The following is an 18,529-nucleotide window of genomic DNA, read 5'->3' as shown; positions in this document are numbered from 1 at the left end:
ACTCTCTCACTCTCTCTCTATCTCTCTTCCCTCTCTCTCTTTCACGTCTCACATTTCTATTCATAATTAACCTACGTTTTAAACTAATATAACCAACCAGTATTAAATAGTGGTAATAAAAAATAATGGAGAGAAAAAGAAAAAGACAGAGAGAGAGATATCTATATATAAAGTAAATGTTTTATCATGTTTTGTAGAAAAAAAGTGTGAACTTACTTATGTAAAATCACATCTTCGCAATAGTACTTTCTGGAAGTGAAAGTTTCCGGCAAAAAAGATATTACAAAAAGAAAAGAAAATACTTGTAGCGGTGGAACTGTCGATGTCATGAATGAGAACTGTCATGTATCAATGTTGACGTTATATAACATTAACGGATAAACTTTATTGTTATTTCTCTGTACAAACAACAAAATTTTCTATGAAAATAGATCAAAGAATCTATTTAATTATAAATTAAGTTTGAGCGCAATTTATGGATTTGTTGTGAGTTTTTATCTCTACCCTTCTATTTTTTCTCTTTCTCTCTCTCTCTCCCTCTCTCTCTCTCTCTCTCTCTCTCTCTCTCTCTCTNTCTCTATCCCTCATACTTACTCACTCGAACTCATGTTCTTTTCTTCCTCTTCGATTTGACACATTCTCGGTATGCACATTTTTTGCTAATATTAGGAATTTAATCAGATTTAAAACCAAAAAAAATACTGTATTAAAAGTGTACTCAAAAGGTAAAAAATAATATTTAAATTAAACTAAGGTTGAGTACAATTTATGGATTTGTTGTGAGTTTTTATCTCTACCCTTCTTTTTTTTCTCTTTCTCTCTCCTTCTTTATCACTCACACTTACTCACTCGAACTCATATGCTTTTCTTCCTCTTCGATTTGACACATTCTCGGTATGCACGCTTTTTGCTAATATTAGGAATTTAATCAGATTTTTTCTTTTTATATACTGTTTTAAAAGTGTATTCAAAAGATCAAAAATACTATTTAAATTAAGGTTGAGCACAATGTATGTGTTTTGAGATTTTCTCTCCCCTTCATTATTTTATCTTTCTCTCTCTCCCCTCTCCCTCCCTCTCTCTCTCTCCCTCACTCCCNCTCTCTCTCTCTCTCTCTCTCTCTCTCTCTCTCTCTCTCTCTCTCTCTCTCTCTCTCTCTCTATCCCTTATACTTACTCATTCTAATTCATATTCTTTTCTTCCTCTTTGATTTGACACTCTCCCGGCATGCACTTTTTATGCTACTATTAGGAATTTAATAATATTTTTGTGAGGTGAGGGATGGTGCTTTTGGTGTCTGGCAGGGTCTTTCAATCAAATTATTGTTAATTAACAGCAGAAAAGCTGAATTAGTCACATTTTCACACCATCCACTAGTGGATTGAAGGGAATATTTTAAAACAATTATTTTAGATCAAATAAACGTTGGATTGTGTATGATTTAGCGGTTAGATAGCGTGTAACCGAACACTTTTACAACTACTGTCGTGTCCCTGGTTGCTGTTAAACACCAACAGGAATTATAATTAATGCGGGCTTCTTCTTTATGCCCCTACGGTTGTCGACAGCCGAGGGTGAGGCCGGGGGAACGCGATTGTAAACAGATCGGAACCCCGCGAGCCCAGAGAGGGGAGAAGCCGTCTCCCTTTCATTCAGGCCAGCGGAGCGGTCTTCAGTTCGTTCCCATGTGTTCGAGTGCGCGGAAGCCGATGGTTGTGCCGTCCACCCACGTGACTCCCTGCCGGGTCGTGTCTGCGGAGGCGAAGACGAAACACGAACATGAGCCGGATAGATGCCGAATCGCAGGTGGGTGAATTACATTTATGGAAGGAGAGCTGAAAAAAGCTCACTTTAGCAAATATCGTGTGATAAATTGCTTAAAATCGGTAATCTATCCTCTAGGAACATTTTGGGATATCATAATTCAAAATCCCATCAGCAGTAGAATTATTGTGAAAACTGGAACTTGTTAATGACAAGAACAAAAACATACCCACTTTGGTAAATATCGTGTGACAGACTGTCTAAAATCGGCTATCTATCATTCAGGAACATTTTTTGATATCATGACTCAAAATCCCATCAGCAGTAGAATTATTGTGAAAACTGCAACTTGTTAATCACAAGAACAAAAACATACCCACTTTGGCAATTATCGTGTGATAGATTGTTCAAAATCGGTTATCTATCATCTAGGATCATTTTGTGATATCATGATGCAAAATCCCATCAGCAGTGGAATTATTGTGACAACTATATCTATTTAATCGTAAGAACAAAAACATACCCACTTTGGCAAATATCGTGTGATAAATTGTTCAAAATCGGTTATCTATCATCTAGGATCATTTTGTGATTTCATGATTCAAAATCCCATCAGCAGTAGAATTATTGTGAAAACTATATTTTGTTAATCACAAGAACAAAAACATACACACTTTGGTAAATATCGTGTGACACACTGTCTAAAATCGGCTATCTATCATTCAGGATCATTTTGTGATATCATGATTCAAAATCCCATCAGCAGTTGAATTGTTCTGAAAAATGTATCTTATTAAGCTATTAATAAATAATTATCAAGCTTATTTGACTTGGAAGTATGTTAAACAAAAAACTTCTAATTAATAGGACATCTCCAAAAAACAACAACCTGTTTTTTTCAATCCACAACGTTCGGATTTATTTTAATCCTTCTTCAGGTGAATTAACGCCTATATCCAGAACAAAGATTTCTTATATTTTTAGGCCAACATGGTTATCATTGTTTCTTTACTACTTACAGTGGTTAAAACAACAACAACATACAACAAAAACATATAATAATAGGTCAAACACATCCTGTATGTTTCTGCTCGTCTGCTTTATTAATGCTGCGCGTCTGCTTATTGAAGTACTCAGCTTTTTCTTATCAATTTGTTGTTTATTATAAATACCTTTTAAACCACGCTGTGACAGACATTTAAAACAAGACAAAACAACAAGAAAAGCCCTTGAAATTTTTTTAAATTTGTGTTCGATAAAAAACAAGGCTGATTATTTTAACAACCCCACATTAAAAAATATTTGTGTTACATTTGTAAACACGATAGTTATAAAGAAAAAAAAAGAACTAACCTATATAAAGGTCGCGTTAACAATAATATATCGAGATAGTTCCAAAACCTAACTTTTCTAATATACTTTTATGAAATAAAATATAGGTATTTAATCAATTAATAACGATGCTTGTTTTCCAAATTAATTATTAAAATAATGAAGTGGTTTGTTCAAGCTAAAAAATAATAATTTAGCAATTATCTCATGTGTAAGATTAATATTTCATAAAATTATCACACCAGACCGCATCTCACGAATTGCTAATAATCATAGCTCAGAAACTTAAATTTTCATTAGACATTTGTATGTAAGAAAGTATTAAATATGGAATAAACTCGTTGGTTACCGAAAACAAATTACAGATATAATATATATTTAACAATAAATAAATCAATTAACAATAAACCATGATAGCTGAAAAACCTAACTTTTCTGACCACTTTTATGTAAGAATGATTTAATTCTGCAATTAATTGAACAAAAATACACCGCAATAACTCAAACACCTAACTTTTATTAGGTTTCGTGGTCCACATGACCAAATAAATTCTTTTCAATTAATTAAGGCTTTGGTTGAGATAAAAATGTCAGTGACACGAGCGGGATTCGAACCTACGATCTTCGGCTAAATAGGCCGCTGCTCTACCACTTGAGCTATCGTGACTTTGATCCGCTCGAACATCAACTTCCCATCTCAACCTCAACCAAATCGATTTAAAAGCAAAATGAAGTATACTTCACAAAGCTCTCCGTGGCCATTTCATTTATCGCCGAGAATCATATAGATTGCACACATTTGAAAAATGGCAAAACGGAGAGAAAATTCAAAAAGGTGTGGTTGAGATGGGAGTGGATCGAAGTCACGATAGCTCAAGTGGTACAGCAGCGGCGTATCTAGCCGAAGATCGTGGGTTCGAATCCCGCTCGTCACACTGACTTTTTTATCTCAACCAAAGCCTTAATTAATTCCAAAATCTAACTCTTCGTATACACATTTATGTAAAAAAAATATGGATATTCAATAAATGTGAATATACGACTGTAAAGTTAAAATGATGGAACAAACGTTCATACAAAGGAACGATTGATTTATCTGTCATATTAATTTTTATGACTCAAAAATTGGTAATAAATATTTATTGGATAAAAATATCAAGTTAAAAAAATTTGGCATACCGGGTTTTTATATATTCTTACAGCAAAATAATATTCATAAAACACTTGAACTTTTAACTTTTTATCTTTTTGAAATATTGTTCCAACTTAGACGAGACAAATTTATTTGTTGGAAATCGAGGTTGGTGTACCACAAGGCAGCATTCTAGGGCCGGTACCATCCGACAATTCAGAAAAATATTTAGCCAAAATTTGAAACAATGAACCAAAAATAAAAGTAAGAAGATTTTCTAGTTTAAAATATTACCGTTCTTCTATATATGTATATATATTTTTTCATTATTGAAACGTTGAAAATTATTGTAACTTTTTACATAAAATTTTAATCAAGTTATTTTCCTTTTGACACTTTCTTAATGCTAAACATGAATATTTTGCACTGACATAAACTTGGATTTGGTCTAACTGATTCTATGATTTTCTAATTGTGTTATTTAGTTAATATAAATTTACTTAAATTTAATTGCTAAAATTAACACATTTAAAAGTTAGAAAACTAGGTTCATATTACGTATATCGGTCGTAATATTATAGTCGTATATAAAAAATCAGTGATAAGGAAAATTTGAAAGAAAGAAATCTTTTCAATTCTTTCGTCAAGCTTCCAAATGCAGTCTATAATTGTTTTCTAAATTCGTTAACAAGAGAATTTTTTAAACTTGTTTTTGACTAGCAGTAATTATATTCAATGTTAAATATAATAATTTATCTTGGTATTGTTCTTTGTAACAATTTACAATAAACAATGTCAGCTCCATTGTTTGGTATTTTCATTTGAACAATTTGTTCCAAAATAAAGGTTTTTAATGAAGGATGAAAGCTTGAAAAGGAAAATTGGTTGTTTACTTAAAGGCGTCAACCCTAATAAAAATCAATACTTACATTCATTGCATTCCTATTCGCTCTCTATAAAGACTCATTACCGACAGAAAACTATAAGTTGTACTGTAATCGAATAAAATACGTAATTAAATTATTTTATTATTGAAAAATTACTGACACGTATGATTAATTTAATGAATATTCAATCTCTGGTTTGTTAAATTCAATTTATAAATTATAATTCGGTTGTTCGCATATGAGCGAAATGACATAGTTTTTGAGTTTTATTTTATGAACTCAAGTGTCATGTTGAACTAAGAAAGGATCCAACTTCTCCCACGCCTTCACAACAATTCGGTTTCGTCTAAAAGGTCAAATGGAAATTTATGGGGTAACGGTAGACATTGTTCTCTCTTAACGAGATAATTGAATTGTAAAAGTGAGATCGGAAAGAACGTCCTCCTCAAAAATAATAAATATTAATTATATAATTTCAATCCTTTGTTTGGATGGTTTTAGAACAAAGAGCATGTGTTATTGCTTCATGCTTTCGTTTTGGTTATATATTTTTTTTGAAAACAAATAACCTGGCAAAAAACAAAAATGTTTCCTACTGGATGTTATATTTTATACTTTTAGAACAAAAAACATATTTTTAACTTAATGTTATAATAACAAGTAATATATTGAGAATAAGTTTAAATTTAACAAAAAAAATTAAATAAATTCGAATTAAATTGACTGAGATCAGCACTCTTGGTTTCAATATTCAAAAAACGTTAATTTAATTATGTTCGTATAGTAGTTTTTCACAGTTTGTATTAATGTATACAAAGTAATCATAGAAAAAATATATTGCTTATAGGGAGCGAGTAGGATTGCTACCCAAAATGAGAATTGTTCTTGAGCATAGATATTTAGGTCCCCTGTTTCGATTTTTCAGGTAACAGCTGCTTTATTAAGCATAGTATTGATGAATAGCTCGTTTTCAGTTCTTTTTTTATGTATATTAAAGTTGAATGTATTTATTAGCTAGAATGTGTGAGAGGGCCGATGACGGAATATTACGCCACTTGTCCACTTTCGACAGTTAAGATCGATCTTTTGAAATAGGTAGTTCCTACTCACAGTAAGTTGTTTTTAAAAATCCGGATTTCGAGCCTACAGCTCATCATCAGGTTGAAGGAGCTCTACAACCTGATGATGGAACTGTAGGCTCGAAATCCGGATCGTTAAAAACAACTTACTGTGAGTAGTAACTATCTATTTTAAAAAGATTGAACAACACACTAACTCCACCATTTATTTTTTCTACCAGTTAAGCTCGAAGTCTGACTTATATAAACGAATCAATAATAAGTACTTACAACTACTTTGAGAACAAAAATTTTTGTTTACTTTCCTTTAATAATTTGAAACTAATCTATTTCTCAAGTCTGAAGTTACACATAGACACGCAGACACAAACACACACAAATTGTACGAGAATTAGACGTGGAATTATGGAATTAGATTGCTGAAAACGGAAATGTTCCATGATTATCGGATAAATGTGTTATCTGCTCGATTCTATCAATACTCCACTCTTATTTGGTCTGTTTACTAGGGACATTTATTAATTTTATTTGTTGTTTGTTTCTCTAAGAATAAAAAAAATTTACAGTACAAAATTTACTTTAGAAAGCGTTTCCAGTTTAGGATAAACAGACGAAGGTCTTTTTTGTGTTATTATTTTGATATGTGTGGTGATTAGTGACCGTTAGTCGATAATTATTCGGAGATCGTGAGATGGGGTCTGGTGTGACGTAGGTTTTAGAAAAACATTTTCTTTATCGTGCCAACGTTTCGATCTTTATTGAGATCATCTTCAGGGCCCGGAATTTACAAACATTGTTTACATTAAAAAAATACATGAAGGATGTGGAAAAAAGTGAATTTATACAGTGCAAAAAAATATTTTTTGTATTCAACCCATTTTTTTCACATCCTACATGTATTTGCTAAATGAAAATAATGTTTGTAAATTCCAGGCCCTGAAGATGATCTCAATAAAGATCGAAACGTTGGCACGATAAGAAAATGTTTTTCTAAAACCTACGTCACACCAGACCGCATCTCACGATCCCCGAATTATCATTATTTTGATAATTTGAGCAATGATTTCGAAACTATTTTTAAAAGGATCATTTCTTCAAAATTTCATTTTAAATGTTCCAAACAAAAGTTACCGCGATAATTTAATTTTTTGTAATTTATATGAACAATTATGTTTTGGAAAAATCAGGGATAAGGCTAATTTGCAAAAAAGAATAAAAAATCCAGTTTTTCAAACTTTCGAGAAATTACATCCACTTCATCAGATCTTCGAAACATTTTCTAATGCTTATTCAGAAATCGTGAGATGCGGTCTGGTGTGACGTAGGCTTTAGAAAAACATTTTCTTTATCGTGCCAACGTTTCGATCTTTATTGAGATCTTCTTCAGGGCCTGGAATTCATAAAAATGTGTCACCAGACCGCATCTCACGATTTCTGAATAATTATCGATTAACGGTCACTAATCACCACACATTTTCTAATGCGCACGGTTATCAAATAAAAAGCATATATTAACAGTGTTAATAATTATGGCAGTAGCCATAATGAATTTCTGATTTTAGCTTAGAAAACCCTTCCATTCTACATTACATTTTTTAACATAATCTTAATCCGTGGAATCTTGTCGTATTTGGATTTATATATCCTCAAATGTGCACATGTATGTACATTATATACACAGATAAATCCAAAGTTGTGTCTATCACTTCTCGCAGACCACCTAGCTATTTTAATTTGACGGTCCGGCGCATACCTCGGTTTTGTCCGTTCAAGTCCTTCCAACCTCCAGAGGCTATCAGCAACTAGATCAGTTGTTAAAAACACTACTAGGGTGGTAAAGTACACGAAATTCCTTCATCACCCTTTACATGAATTAAATAACTAACCTAACTGGCGGTCGATGGGGTGCTCAATATTTCGCCAATCACCCTCTCACACTACAAGTTCGCGCTAATAAATTCATTCACTCTTAGTACAAGTCCTAGATCTCTCAGACCGAAGAGAACCATAGTTTTAAAAAATCCTCAAGTGTTTTCATAGCATGAATAAGGCTTTAGATCCTAGAAGTGAATTTAGAAAATATGAAATCGTTTTTAATACAATCGCGTGCATTTTCTCTTTGTTCTCCATGAGCGCAGATCGAGCCGGGTCTCGGGCCGTGCCTCGAAATCTCTTGACTATGTGAGATTCGAAAGTGCTATTTCATTATAAATGGGTCGGTTGATGTATTTTCGGCTTAGGTGAGACGAGCCGTTTAACTTTAACGGCCCGTAATGCGATCTGGTACACACAAAAACAAAAAAATAAATACAACCGTCTTGTTTTCACTAGTGAATCGAGAAAGGAGAGAAATCATAGCAATTATAGTTATTTATATGATTATCATTTTGCATTAACGCCGAAAACAAATCAATTACGCCATTACAGAAAGTGAAAGACGAAATATTTAAGATCGAAAACATGGTCTGACCGGAATATAAAACCAGAATAAAAAGTACTGAAATGTTTCAAATTAACGTAATATTTTATTAAATTCACTAGTTTTCGTGGTCCGCTTGACTAATTAATATCTTTCAATTAATTAAGGTTTTTAGTTGAGATAAAAAAGTCAGTGTGACGAGCGGGATTCGAACCCACGAACTTCGGCTAGATACGCCGCTGCTCTACCACTTGGACACTAACTTCCCATCTCAACCCCACCTTTTGAATTTTCCCTCCTTTTCGCCATTTTTCAAGTTAGTATCCGAGTGGATCGAAGTCACGATAGCACAAGTGGTAGAGCAGCGGCGTATCTAGCCGAAGTTCGTGGGTTCGAATCCCGCTCGTCACACTGACTTTTTTATCCCAACTAAAAACCATAATTAATTGAGAGCAATATTTTATGTCAAAATGCTTATTAAGTGCACACAATAAACCGGCCTTTTTCCAACAAATATCGAGGGGGTGACACACTGACACTACACCTTTGACAAAACCCTCAAATTTTGTTTGGCTTTTCTCAATTCACTTCGTCCAGACAGGTTTTTGTCGGAATATCGATGGGGGAAATTTGTCTAAACCTTCATCCTTCGTTGCCTTCCAGTGAGCGGTCTTCTGAGTTCTGAAGAAACCCCAAAAATCTCCAGAATTTTTGGCTTTTGGCTGTTTAGTGACACCCCCTCAATAATAAATAATCTAATTACTCGGTTATCGGGGTTTGTCATAACCAGAGACCGGATGTTTATGCAGTAAAAATTACCAAAATATGTAATAAAATATGCAGTTGAAAGCCCTGAAATATGCAATAACATGCAGTATTAATACGTTTAAAAAAATTTTATAATATAATAAATTATAAATTTATTATATATTTTTTTTGAAATTATACGTTATTCGAACCCTCGGGGTGCCGGTGCTTTTGATAAAAATCCCATTTGTAAATATGTCGGGGTGGAATGCAGGGCAGCTGGATTCGAACCCGGGACCTTTCTTTTACAGTGATAAGCGCCGTGACAACGCACCGTTGCGTCCTCCGACGCCCCTTGAGTTTATTTAGATTTAACAAAAATATTTTCTCACATAATTAAATTATATATTTTATACTAATTGAGTATAATTAATGTTAATAAACAAGTACTTCTCTAAATTGACTTCCGTGAAATAGTGCCTACGGTCACTTAAAATTTGTGGGAATATTGAATAACATTGGTATTTATGCTTCCCCCGAAAAACAATATATTTTAAATATTTTGCGCGATATAAAATATGCAACTGCATAAAAATCTAGTCTCTATCATAACTGACATGAAGAAAAAGTGCGACATGTTTGTCTATCTACTTGCTCCTCACCATCTTTAGTATTTATACAGAGTACGGCTACTCGTGTTATAAACTTTGCCAGTAGAATTAGAATTAGAATTACGAGACCTCCTAGGAGGCCTCTGGCATCTCTCTGATGGTTCAGGGGGCGTAACCCACCTTGGTGCCTGAGGTTGGGCTTAGATCGGGCGCCATCGACTTCTTTGGTCATTCGGCGCCCCTCATTCTCATACTCACTCATACAATAAATACATACATACTCCTATATACAAACCCAATCACACATGCATATCCTCTGTCTAGAATCCGGGTCGGATTGTACGCGATATTCCGCCCCGACCCGGCTTGGCGGAGCAGCGGCGGTGGAGCCTTGAGATGCCACCCAGCATACCCCTGTTCCAACATAAACTTAACCTAAACTTTAACCTCTGAAATAAATACCCCACTATATACAACCCATTATCCCATATCTCTCAGAAACCTAAAAGGTTTTTCTTTAAATTCGCTGCCATGCTCGAGCATTCTCCTATAGCCCGGCGGTATTCCATTTCGGTCCTTATACGGGGGCCAAGCTGCGGCACCCCTCCAACACGTGCGACACCGTGAGTCTGTTATCTTGGCATGCTGGGCACTTAGGCCGACTAGCGCCGATCAACAGGTACCCATGAGTCGCACGTGTGTGACCGATCCGCAGGCGGGTCAGGACAACGCTTTCCCTTCGGGATATCCCCTCCGGGCTCCACCGGTTGACCGTCGGCTTGGCGGATACCAGCGAGTCGGCCCAACGATGCTTCCACTTTTCTCATATCATATTTTTCACTATTCTCTTAACGTCATCAAGCCGAATCGGGATGGTCTCAACATCATCACTGTGAGGGATGAGAGTACCCGCCTTCGCGGCTCTCTTTCGTTCCCCTCCAGTCCGACGTGCCCTGAAATCCAGGCTAAAACCACCATTTTCCCGGCGCGTACAATGTCCGCATATTTTAATTGGATTTTTCTGACCGGTGGGTCCCGTGAATAGGGGTCTCTCAGGGCTCTCACCGCGCCAGTAGATTTTACATTCGATATAAAACCAAAAAGTCCTAATTAACTATGGTCAAAATCTCAATAGTTCCCTGGTTCTGGCCAGTATATATTTTTTAAAAAGTTATTGTAAACATAAGTGAACAAGTAATAAAATTTTCATACTTGCATTCTTGGGTAATCTTGAAGTTCTAAGATACACAGAATTATACAACAGGCAAAATTGTTAAACGTTATATAAAATATTAAACAAATAAAAAACAGACAAGCTTTAACTACAACTGTTTTATTAGTTACACGAAAAAATACTTAAGTTATGTTAAAAAATATTCAAAATTTTACAGCTAAACTATTATGCATTTACCAAGATCGATGGGAATCTTTCCATATTATATGTAAAAGTAAGAAAAGGGAATAATCGAACTCTTAGGTAACGAGACGTTACGCATTTCCTTGTGAATTATGAGCTTGGCGTAGCGCCCTGTCATTACAATGAGATCGCTTGCCCTCGAGGAATCCTTTATTCCACTTGCTCACTAGTTTGGTGCTTTTTTTTTTCAAAAAAGGGCCGAGGAAGCCTTGTTTATTTTGACTTAAACAATCCCGATCGGACGAAAGCATGATAATTACATAGCGGAAGTTTAAAACGAACCTTTCAACATCCCACGCAAACTATCATTCACCGACACTTTCGAACTGGAGATGACGAGAAGACGAAGCGCATCTGGCCGATCAAAATTTTATAAATAGGCAGAAATGATTAAGATCAAACATCTGGTTTATAGTCTCTACAGAAAATAGTGTTTGGATTGTGCTTCGCCATAAAAAAAAGAAAAAAACCATAAATACCATCGCAATTTAACTAGAAAATGCTTTATCTCTGTTCCTCTCTTTTATCTCTCTCTACATTTACCGAACTATCTATTTATTAAATACAAGAGAAAAATTAAAACATTAGAACTAAAACATACTATAACTCTTTCTTAATTACTAGCATAAAGTTGTTTAATAATATTTCAAATAGAATCTAAGAGTAGGTTTTGTACTTTCAAAAGAAAATATATAAAACAGCTGATGGAAAATAATTAAAAACATCAAAATCATAGCAACATTAATTAATATTACGTACACAAGACATTATGTATTTTTCTATTCTATAAATAACTATAATAATAACGAAAATTAAAAACTAATTGGTTAATCAATTTAAAGTCATGACTAACCATCAAAAATTCTTATTAAACTTTTTATTGTTCTTCTTTTCTTGTTCTTTTGATTATTTTTTTTTAAATAAATAAATATATATTAACTTAGAAATTTATAAACCAAAAAATTTTCTTTTTAACGTGAAATATTTAAGAAAAAAAATTTGTAAAATATTTTCTTGTGACCTATTTGTAAAATACATTGTAAAGAGAAAAAGAGTGCATAAATTGTACTTATAACTTACAATTTACAATATAACTCACGTTAAATGGAAGAAAGGTACACGAGACCTAACGTTGCGTGGTTAAATAAAACTTGACGTAAGGTTGAAATGAAAAAGCTAGTGTCACGAGCGGGATTCGAACCCACGACCTTCGGCTAAATACGCCTCTGCTCTACCACATGAGCCACCAACTGCGCATCTCAGCTTACCTTTTGAATTTTCCCACCTTTTTGCCATTTTCATTTCAACCAATACCTTACATAAAGATTAATTAATTGAAAGAAGTTGTTTGGTCAATCATTCTCTCTCTCTCTCTCTCTCTCTCTCTCTCTCTCTCTCTCGTCAAGCTTAGGTGTAATTAGGTCAGAACCAAGAATCTTGCCCTTTTGTTAAGTTAGGCAGGATATATTTGAAACTAGGATTTGAATTTGAAAAAAAAAACCGTTGAGAAAAATTACAGTGCCAAAACGAAAAAAAATCGCTGTTTGCAAAGTAAGACAGTGTTCATTATTAAAAATTAAAAAAGAATCAAAAAATTCTATCAAGAAGAGGCTGTTTATATCAACTTTAAATATCAAAAAGCCAAACCTAAAATGACTGCTTAGAAACATGAGAGGAAGAAAATACAAAATTATTACAGCAGGAGACAAAAAACAACTTTTTCGATGTTTTCCAAAAGGATGTCGATCAAGAAAACAAAATTTAATATCAGGAAATACAAATATTGGGTAATATATTTTTAAAAAATAAAATAAACTAAGAATAGTTTAGTAGATTTTTTAAAATAATAATTTTTTTAAATAAAGTAAACAAAGAACCGAAAGTGTTTAATGATTTATTTTTTTAAGACAAAATGTTATTTGAAATTTTCCGCCAACAAAAATAGGGTAGTTTTTTCAAAAACGTTAAAATAACTTGTTTCCAAAAGGACGTGATCAAGTAGACAAATTTTAATATCGGGAAATACAAATATTTGGTAATATGTTTTTAAAAAATAACGTAAACAAAGAAGAGTTTAATACATTTCTTTATTTTTAATTTTTAATTTTTTGAAGACACAAACATGTTCTTTAAAATTTTCCGTCACCAATAATAGGTCAGTTTTTTGAAAACTGTGAAACTAACTTGTTTCCAAAAGCACGTCCATCTAGTTGACAAATTTTGATATCAGGAAATACAAATATTTGGTAATATATTTTTAAAAAATAACGTAAACAAAGAAGAGTTTAATACATTTTTAAATTTAATTTTAAAATAAAACCTTGAACTCTTCCAAAAAATCCATTGCAAGAGAGAAACCGAAGTTTTGAGGTATCTGATAATTTCGGCCTGTATATCTTTGCTGTTTTATTCTGCAAGATTGTTTTCTCTTGTTTTTGAATAATAATTTTGGTTTCAAAACTTTCCACCTATAGATGAGAAGCCGAAGCCCATCTGACTGATCAAAATATCAAAAAATGGGCAGAAATGATCGGAAACTAGAAAACTACTGGTTTCTACAGACAAAAAAGGTTTGGATTGTCCTTGGCCAAAATAAATCGCTCATAAAAATCATTAAAAGTTAACTAGAAAATGCTTTCCTTTTTCTCTTCTCCTCCCCTATTTCTCATTCACTCTCTCTCTCTCTCTCTCTCTCTCTCTCTCTCTCTCTCTCTCTCTCTCTCTCTCTCTCGTTCTCTTTCTCTCTATCTTTCTCCATCTCTACGAGATTTGAGGTGTATTTATAAAAATCAAAAGGTTTCCTTTTTTCAGATCTAAACGGGTTCGATTAATCCAGAATTTAGCGGATTTGGGCTGTATTTCGATAAACGAACACATAAACAATATAACATAGGATTAAAATCCGACACTGACAAACCAATGCTTTGTAATACGCTCCTGTAAATATTTTTGACCGGTTTAACGAGAGAACTTGAGATAGAGAAGTGAAAGGAGCTTCATATGACTGAAGAGCCCTCAACTTACTGTTTGAATACAAATCGCTTTGGGAATGTCGCCAAATAATTGCTTTGAATGCACAACCGTAGATAAAACTGAGCTCATGGAGAAATTTAATCTCGAGTTTTCGATTTCTTTCTGAACGCATTTGTAAATATTTAGTCTGGCGGTTTTACACTGATGGCCTGCTATATAATTTTTTAAGCTTTACACTATTGATTTATTCTTGTGTGAATAAATAAAGATTTTTTTTTCAAAGAAAGTGAAGTTGTTTACTTTCTGTATGACAGAAATTACTTTAGCCATGTTGTGTTTGTTTATATGTGTAATTTACGATGTTTACTTTTCCTCTGTGCCAAACCAGCTCGGCTTCTAAATATTATGAACAGGCTAGTTTGTTTTGAGTCCTGATCGTATCTGGCTTTTGCAAAAGTTCTAATTAAAAATATATCCAGCCTAAATGTTAAATTTTCATCTCGTGTGTTTCCATTATCCCGTTTCAACTTTACAGACGAATAAAAACTAGATAAGAGGATTATCTAGTTGAAACGAAAGTCATTTTAATTTCCAACTTTTCAGTGATTAATCTAGTACTAAATAGATTGATTTAAAAAAAATTTTAACGTTTGGTTTGATATTTTGATAAGATTATCTCGTTTGGACAGTGTGTAACGGTTAATGGGTATGTTAATATAGTTTAAAATTTACATAATAAATACTCAATCTCTCATGCGAGAACGTGGTGTTTGTAATTTTATTAAAACTAATATATACATCTAATAAAAAATTATATAACTAAATTAAAGGGGGCGCCGGTGGCCGCAACGGTTTAGACGTTGACACAGCGCTCGTCACTGTAAGGTAAAGGTCCCGGGTTCGAATCCAGCGGCCCTGCATTCGACCCTGACATACTTACAAATGGGCTTTTTTTTTAAAACACCGGCACCACGAGGGTTGATATAACCTCTGGTGTTGCAAGCCCTGGTACAAAAAAAAAATTTTTTAAAACCTAAACTAAATCTAAGCATGTTTGTTATATCCATAGTGTTCGGCTACTCGTTTTATATTTACTATTTATTTAATTTATTTTATATTTATTACTTCGTTCTATATTCAAAATGGAACCAAAAAGTCCTAATTAACTATTGTCTGAATCTCAACAGTTTCGGCCAGGGTTCAGAAAAATCCTAAGTCCAGGTTTGGTTTTGAATATGGGACTTATTCCAGCCAAACCTGGTGTTAAAATATTTTTGGTTTAACGGAATCTAAAATTTTTCTCTTTTAGGTTGTATACTTAAAATAAATTCACTGATTTCGTGGTCCGCTTGACCAATTATATTACAATTAATTAAGTTTTTTTAGTTGAGATAAAAAAGTCAATGGCACGAGCGGGACCCACGATCTTCGGCTAGATATGCAGCTCTACCACTTGAGCTGTCGTGACCTCGATCCACTCGGACACTAACTTCTCATCTCAACCCCACCTTTTGAATTTTCCGTTTTCAATAATCTAATTCCATAATTCCACATCTAATTCTCGTACAATTTGTGTGTGTTTGTGTCTGCGTGTCTATGTGTAACTTCAGACTTGAGAAATAGATTAGTTTCAAATTATTAAAGGAAAGTAAACAAAAATTTTTGTTCTCAAAGTAGTTGTAAGTACTCATTATTGATTCATTTATATAAGTCAGACTTCGAGCTTAACTGATAGAAAAAATAAATTGTGGAGTGAGTGTGTTGTTCAATCTTTTTAAAAAAGATAGTAACTACTCACAGTAAGTTGTTTTCAACGATCCGGATTTCGAGCCTACAGCTCATCATTTCCTTCAACCTGATGATGAGCTGTAGGCTCGAAATCCGGATTATTAAAAACAACTTACTGTGAGTAGGAACTACCTATTTCAAAAGATCGATCTTAACTGTCGAAAGTGGATAAAAGGCGTAATATTCCGCCTCGGCCCTCTCACACATTCTAGCTAATAAATACATTCAACTTTAACATACATAAAAAAGAACTGAAAATGAGATATTCATCAATACTATGCTTAATAAAGCAGCTGTTACCTGGCAAATCAAAACAGGGGACCTAAATATCTATGTTCAAGAACAATTCTCATTTTGGGTCCTACTCGCTCCCTATAAGCAATTTATTTTTTCTATGATTATTTTGTATACACTAATACACACTGTGAAAAACTACTATACGAACATAATGAAATTAAGGTTTTTTTGAATACTGAAACCAAGGGTGCTGATCTCGGTCAATTTAATTCGAAATTTATTTAATTTTTTTAGGTCATTTCATGCAGTTTCTAAACTTAGAAATTCTCAGTTTCATTCCATATTAAATACATTTTTCTTATTTATCCACAATTCAATCAAATAGGGGCGTGATATTGCACCACATTCTAGCTAATAAATACATTCACTTTTTAATAAAATCAAGCAAGATATAACAACGATATATTCATCAGTACTATATTCAATAAAACACCTGCTGTTGTGAAAAATCACATTCTCGTACAACTTGCGTGTGTTTGTGCCTGCGCTTCTGCGTGTATCTTTAGACTTGAGAAATAGATTGGTTTCGAATTATTAGAGGAAAATAAACAGAATATTTCATTTCAAAGTAGTTGTAAGTACTCATTATTGATTTATTTATATAAGTCAGAACTCCATCATATCTGTTAAAGTTAAACTTTAGGATATGCCAATAATTAGGTATTTTCAGCACCCAACACACATAGTACGTAAACTGAGTCCTTCTGGCAGTTTCATACAATATTTAAAAAAAATTTTGTTATTTATATCAAGTTAGTGAGGGTTAGTTTTCTTTATTCTTCAAACTTCACGTTTTTCAAGAAAGAAAGTTTTATTATTTGTTCACTTATGTTTACAATACCTTTTTTTAATATAAATTGGCCAAAAGAATGAAAAGTTTTGAACCGGGATAAGTACCTTGAGATGAGAAAAACCCTAAAGCCCAGGTTTGTTATTGAACATAGGGCTTCGCAAATTCTGCCCCTGACTCCACTCCATACCCAGTACCAATTTTTTTAAGCGCGTCTCTTCTGTTTTGGGCCCAACCCTGAAATCGGAGAACCGAAAACAAGGTCCCAGAGGTTTTCTTATGATCGGACCTGACTACAATAATTTAATTTATTGATCAGGCACCTTTTTTTAATATGTTCCATTCAAATATTCAATTCAAACCAAAATAAATACGAAACCAAAATATTAATTAAATTTAAATCTTTTATTACAATTTATTTTCAAATAAGATTACAATTTTTTTATTAATTATTATTTTTAATATAAAGAATCTTTTATTCTATAATAAAACATATTTCAGAATCTACAAACATTAATTTTAAAATCGACGTTAATTCTCGTTTTATAAAGAAAAGTAAAATAAAGAAAATTATTATTGCTATTATTATTAATTTTTGACAACCAAATAGAAAATGCAATTAATATTTTAACATAACTTTTAAAATCAAATGCTATCTCTTTTAGTTTTCTTTATGAAATATATTTTTTGTTACAACCTTTTTTTAAATTAAAATACAATTATTATTTTTAGTTTTTTTGACGTCAAAATATAAAATTTACTCACTTGAATTGTGTGCACACCAAATTTTTCTTTATTACCAATTAACAGCTGTTAACCATTTTAATTTACAAAATACAATTTCATGTTTTCCTCCAATTCACAATTATAAAACAATGAAAGTTTAGAATATTTGATTTTTTTGGAGAAAAATATGCAGGGTCATTTGGCAATCAGGGTCCATTATAGAAGATTGGCTCTTCATACCACCATGTAGTCCTGTGGGTGTTTTCTGTCCAGGAAGATGTCTCATATGTTGATATGTTTTTATTATGTACACACGATGCACTATTGGAAAATCGATTGCGCAGGGAATACGTTAGGTGTTGATGTTGACTCAGACTTTTATTATTATTATATATAACACTCAATTTTCGAACTTTGATGTGGATCGTGAATCCGTCGTAAGCCGAGGGTCGAAGTACGTTATGAAAGGGGGGACGTCGATAGGAAAAATGGGACCGAACTCGTAAGTCGTAAGAGGTCGTTTTGTTCGGCTATAATAACATGAGCATTATTCCACGTGACAATGGT

At 33.1% G+C, this 18,529-nt stretch overlaps 1 protein-coding gene across 1 annotated transcript in view; it reads left to right on the top strand.

Annotated features, from left to right (window-relative positions):
* The first annotated feature begins 1,655 nt into the window (after positions 1-1,655).
* LOC106670265 overlaps positions 1,656-18,529 on the top strand; it is an 89,684-nt gene continuing 72,810 nt past the window's right edge. Inside the window, exon 1 of the mRNA XM_014400447.2 lies at positions 1,656-1,806. Coding sequence (XP_014255933.1) covers positions 1,686-1,806 — 121 coding nt within the window. The 5' untranslated portion in view covers positions 1,656-1,685. The remainder of the gene's footprint in view (positions 1,807-18,529) is intronic.

Source organism: Cimex lectularius, unplaced genomic scaffold, assembly GCF_000648675.2.
Source record: "Cimex lectularius strain Harlan isolate CLEC.00 unplaced genomic scaffold, Clec_2.1 scaffold67, whole genome shotgun sequence".
Lineage (NCBI taxonomy): Eukaryota > Metazoa > Arthropoda > Insecta > Hemiptera > Cimicidae > Cimex > Cimex lectularius.
Note: the sequence above shows the minus strand (reverse complement) of the source record. Positions and strands in the feature narration are given on the sequence as shown.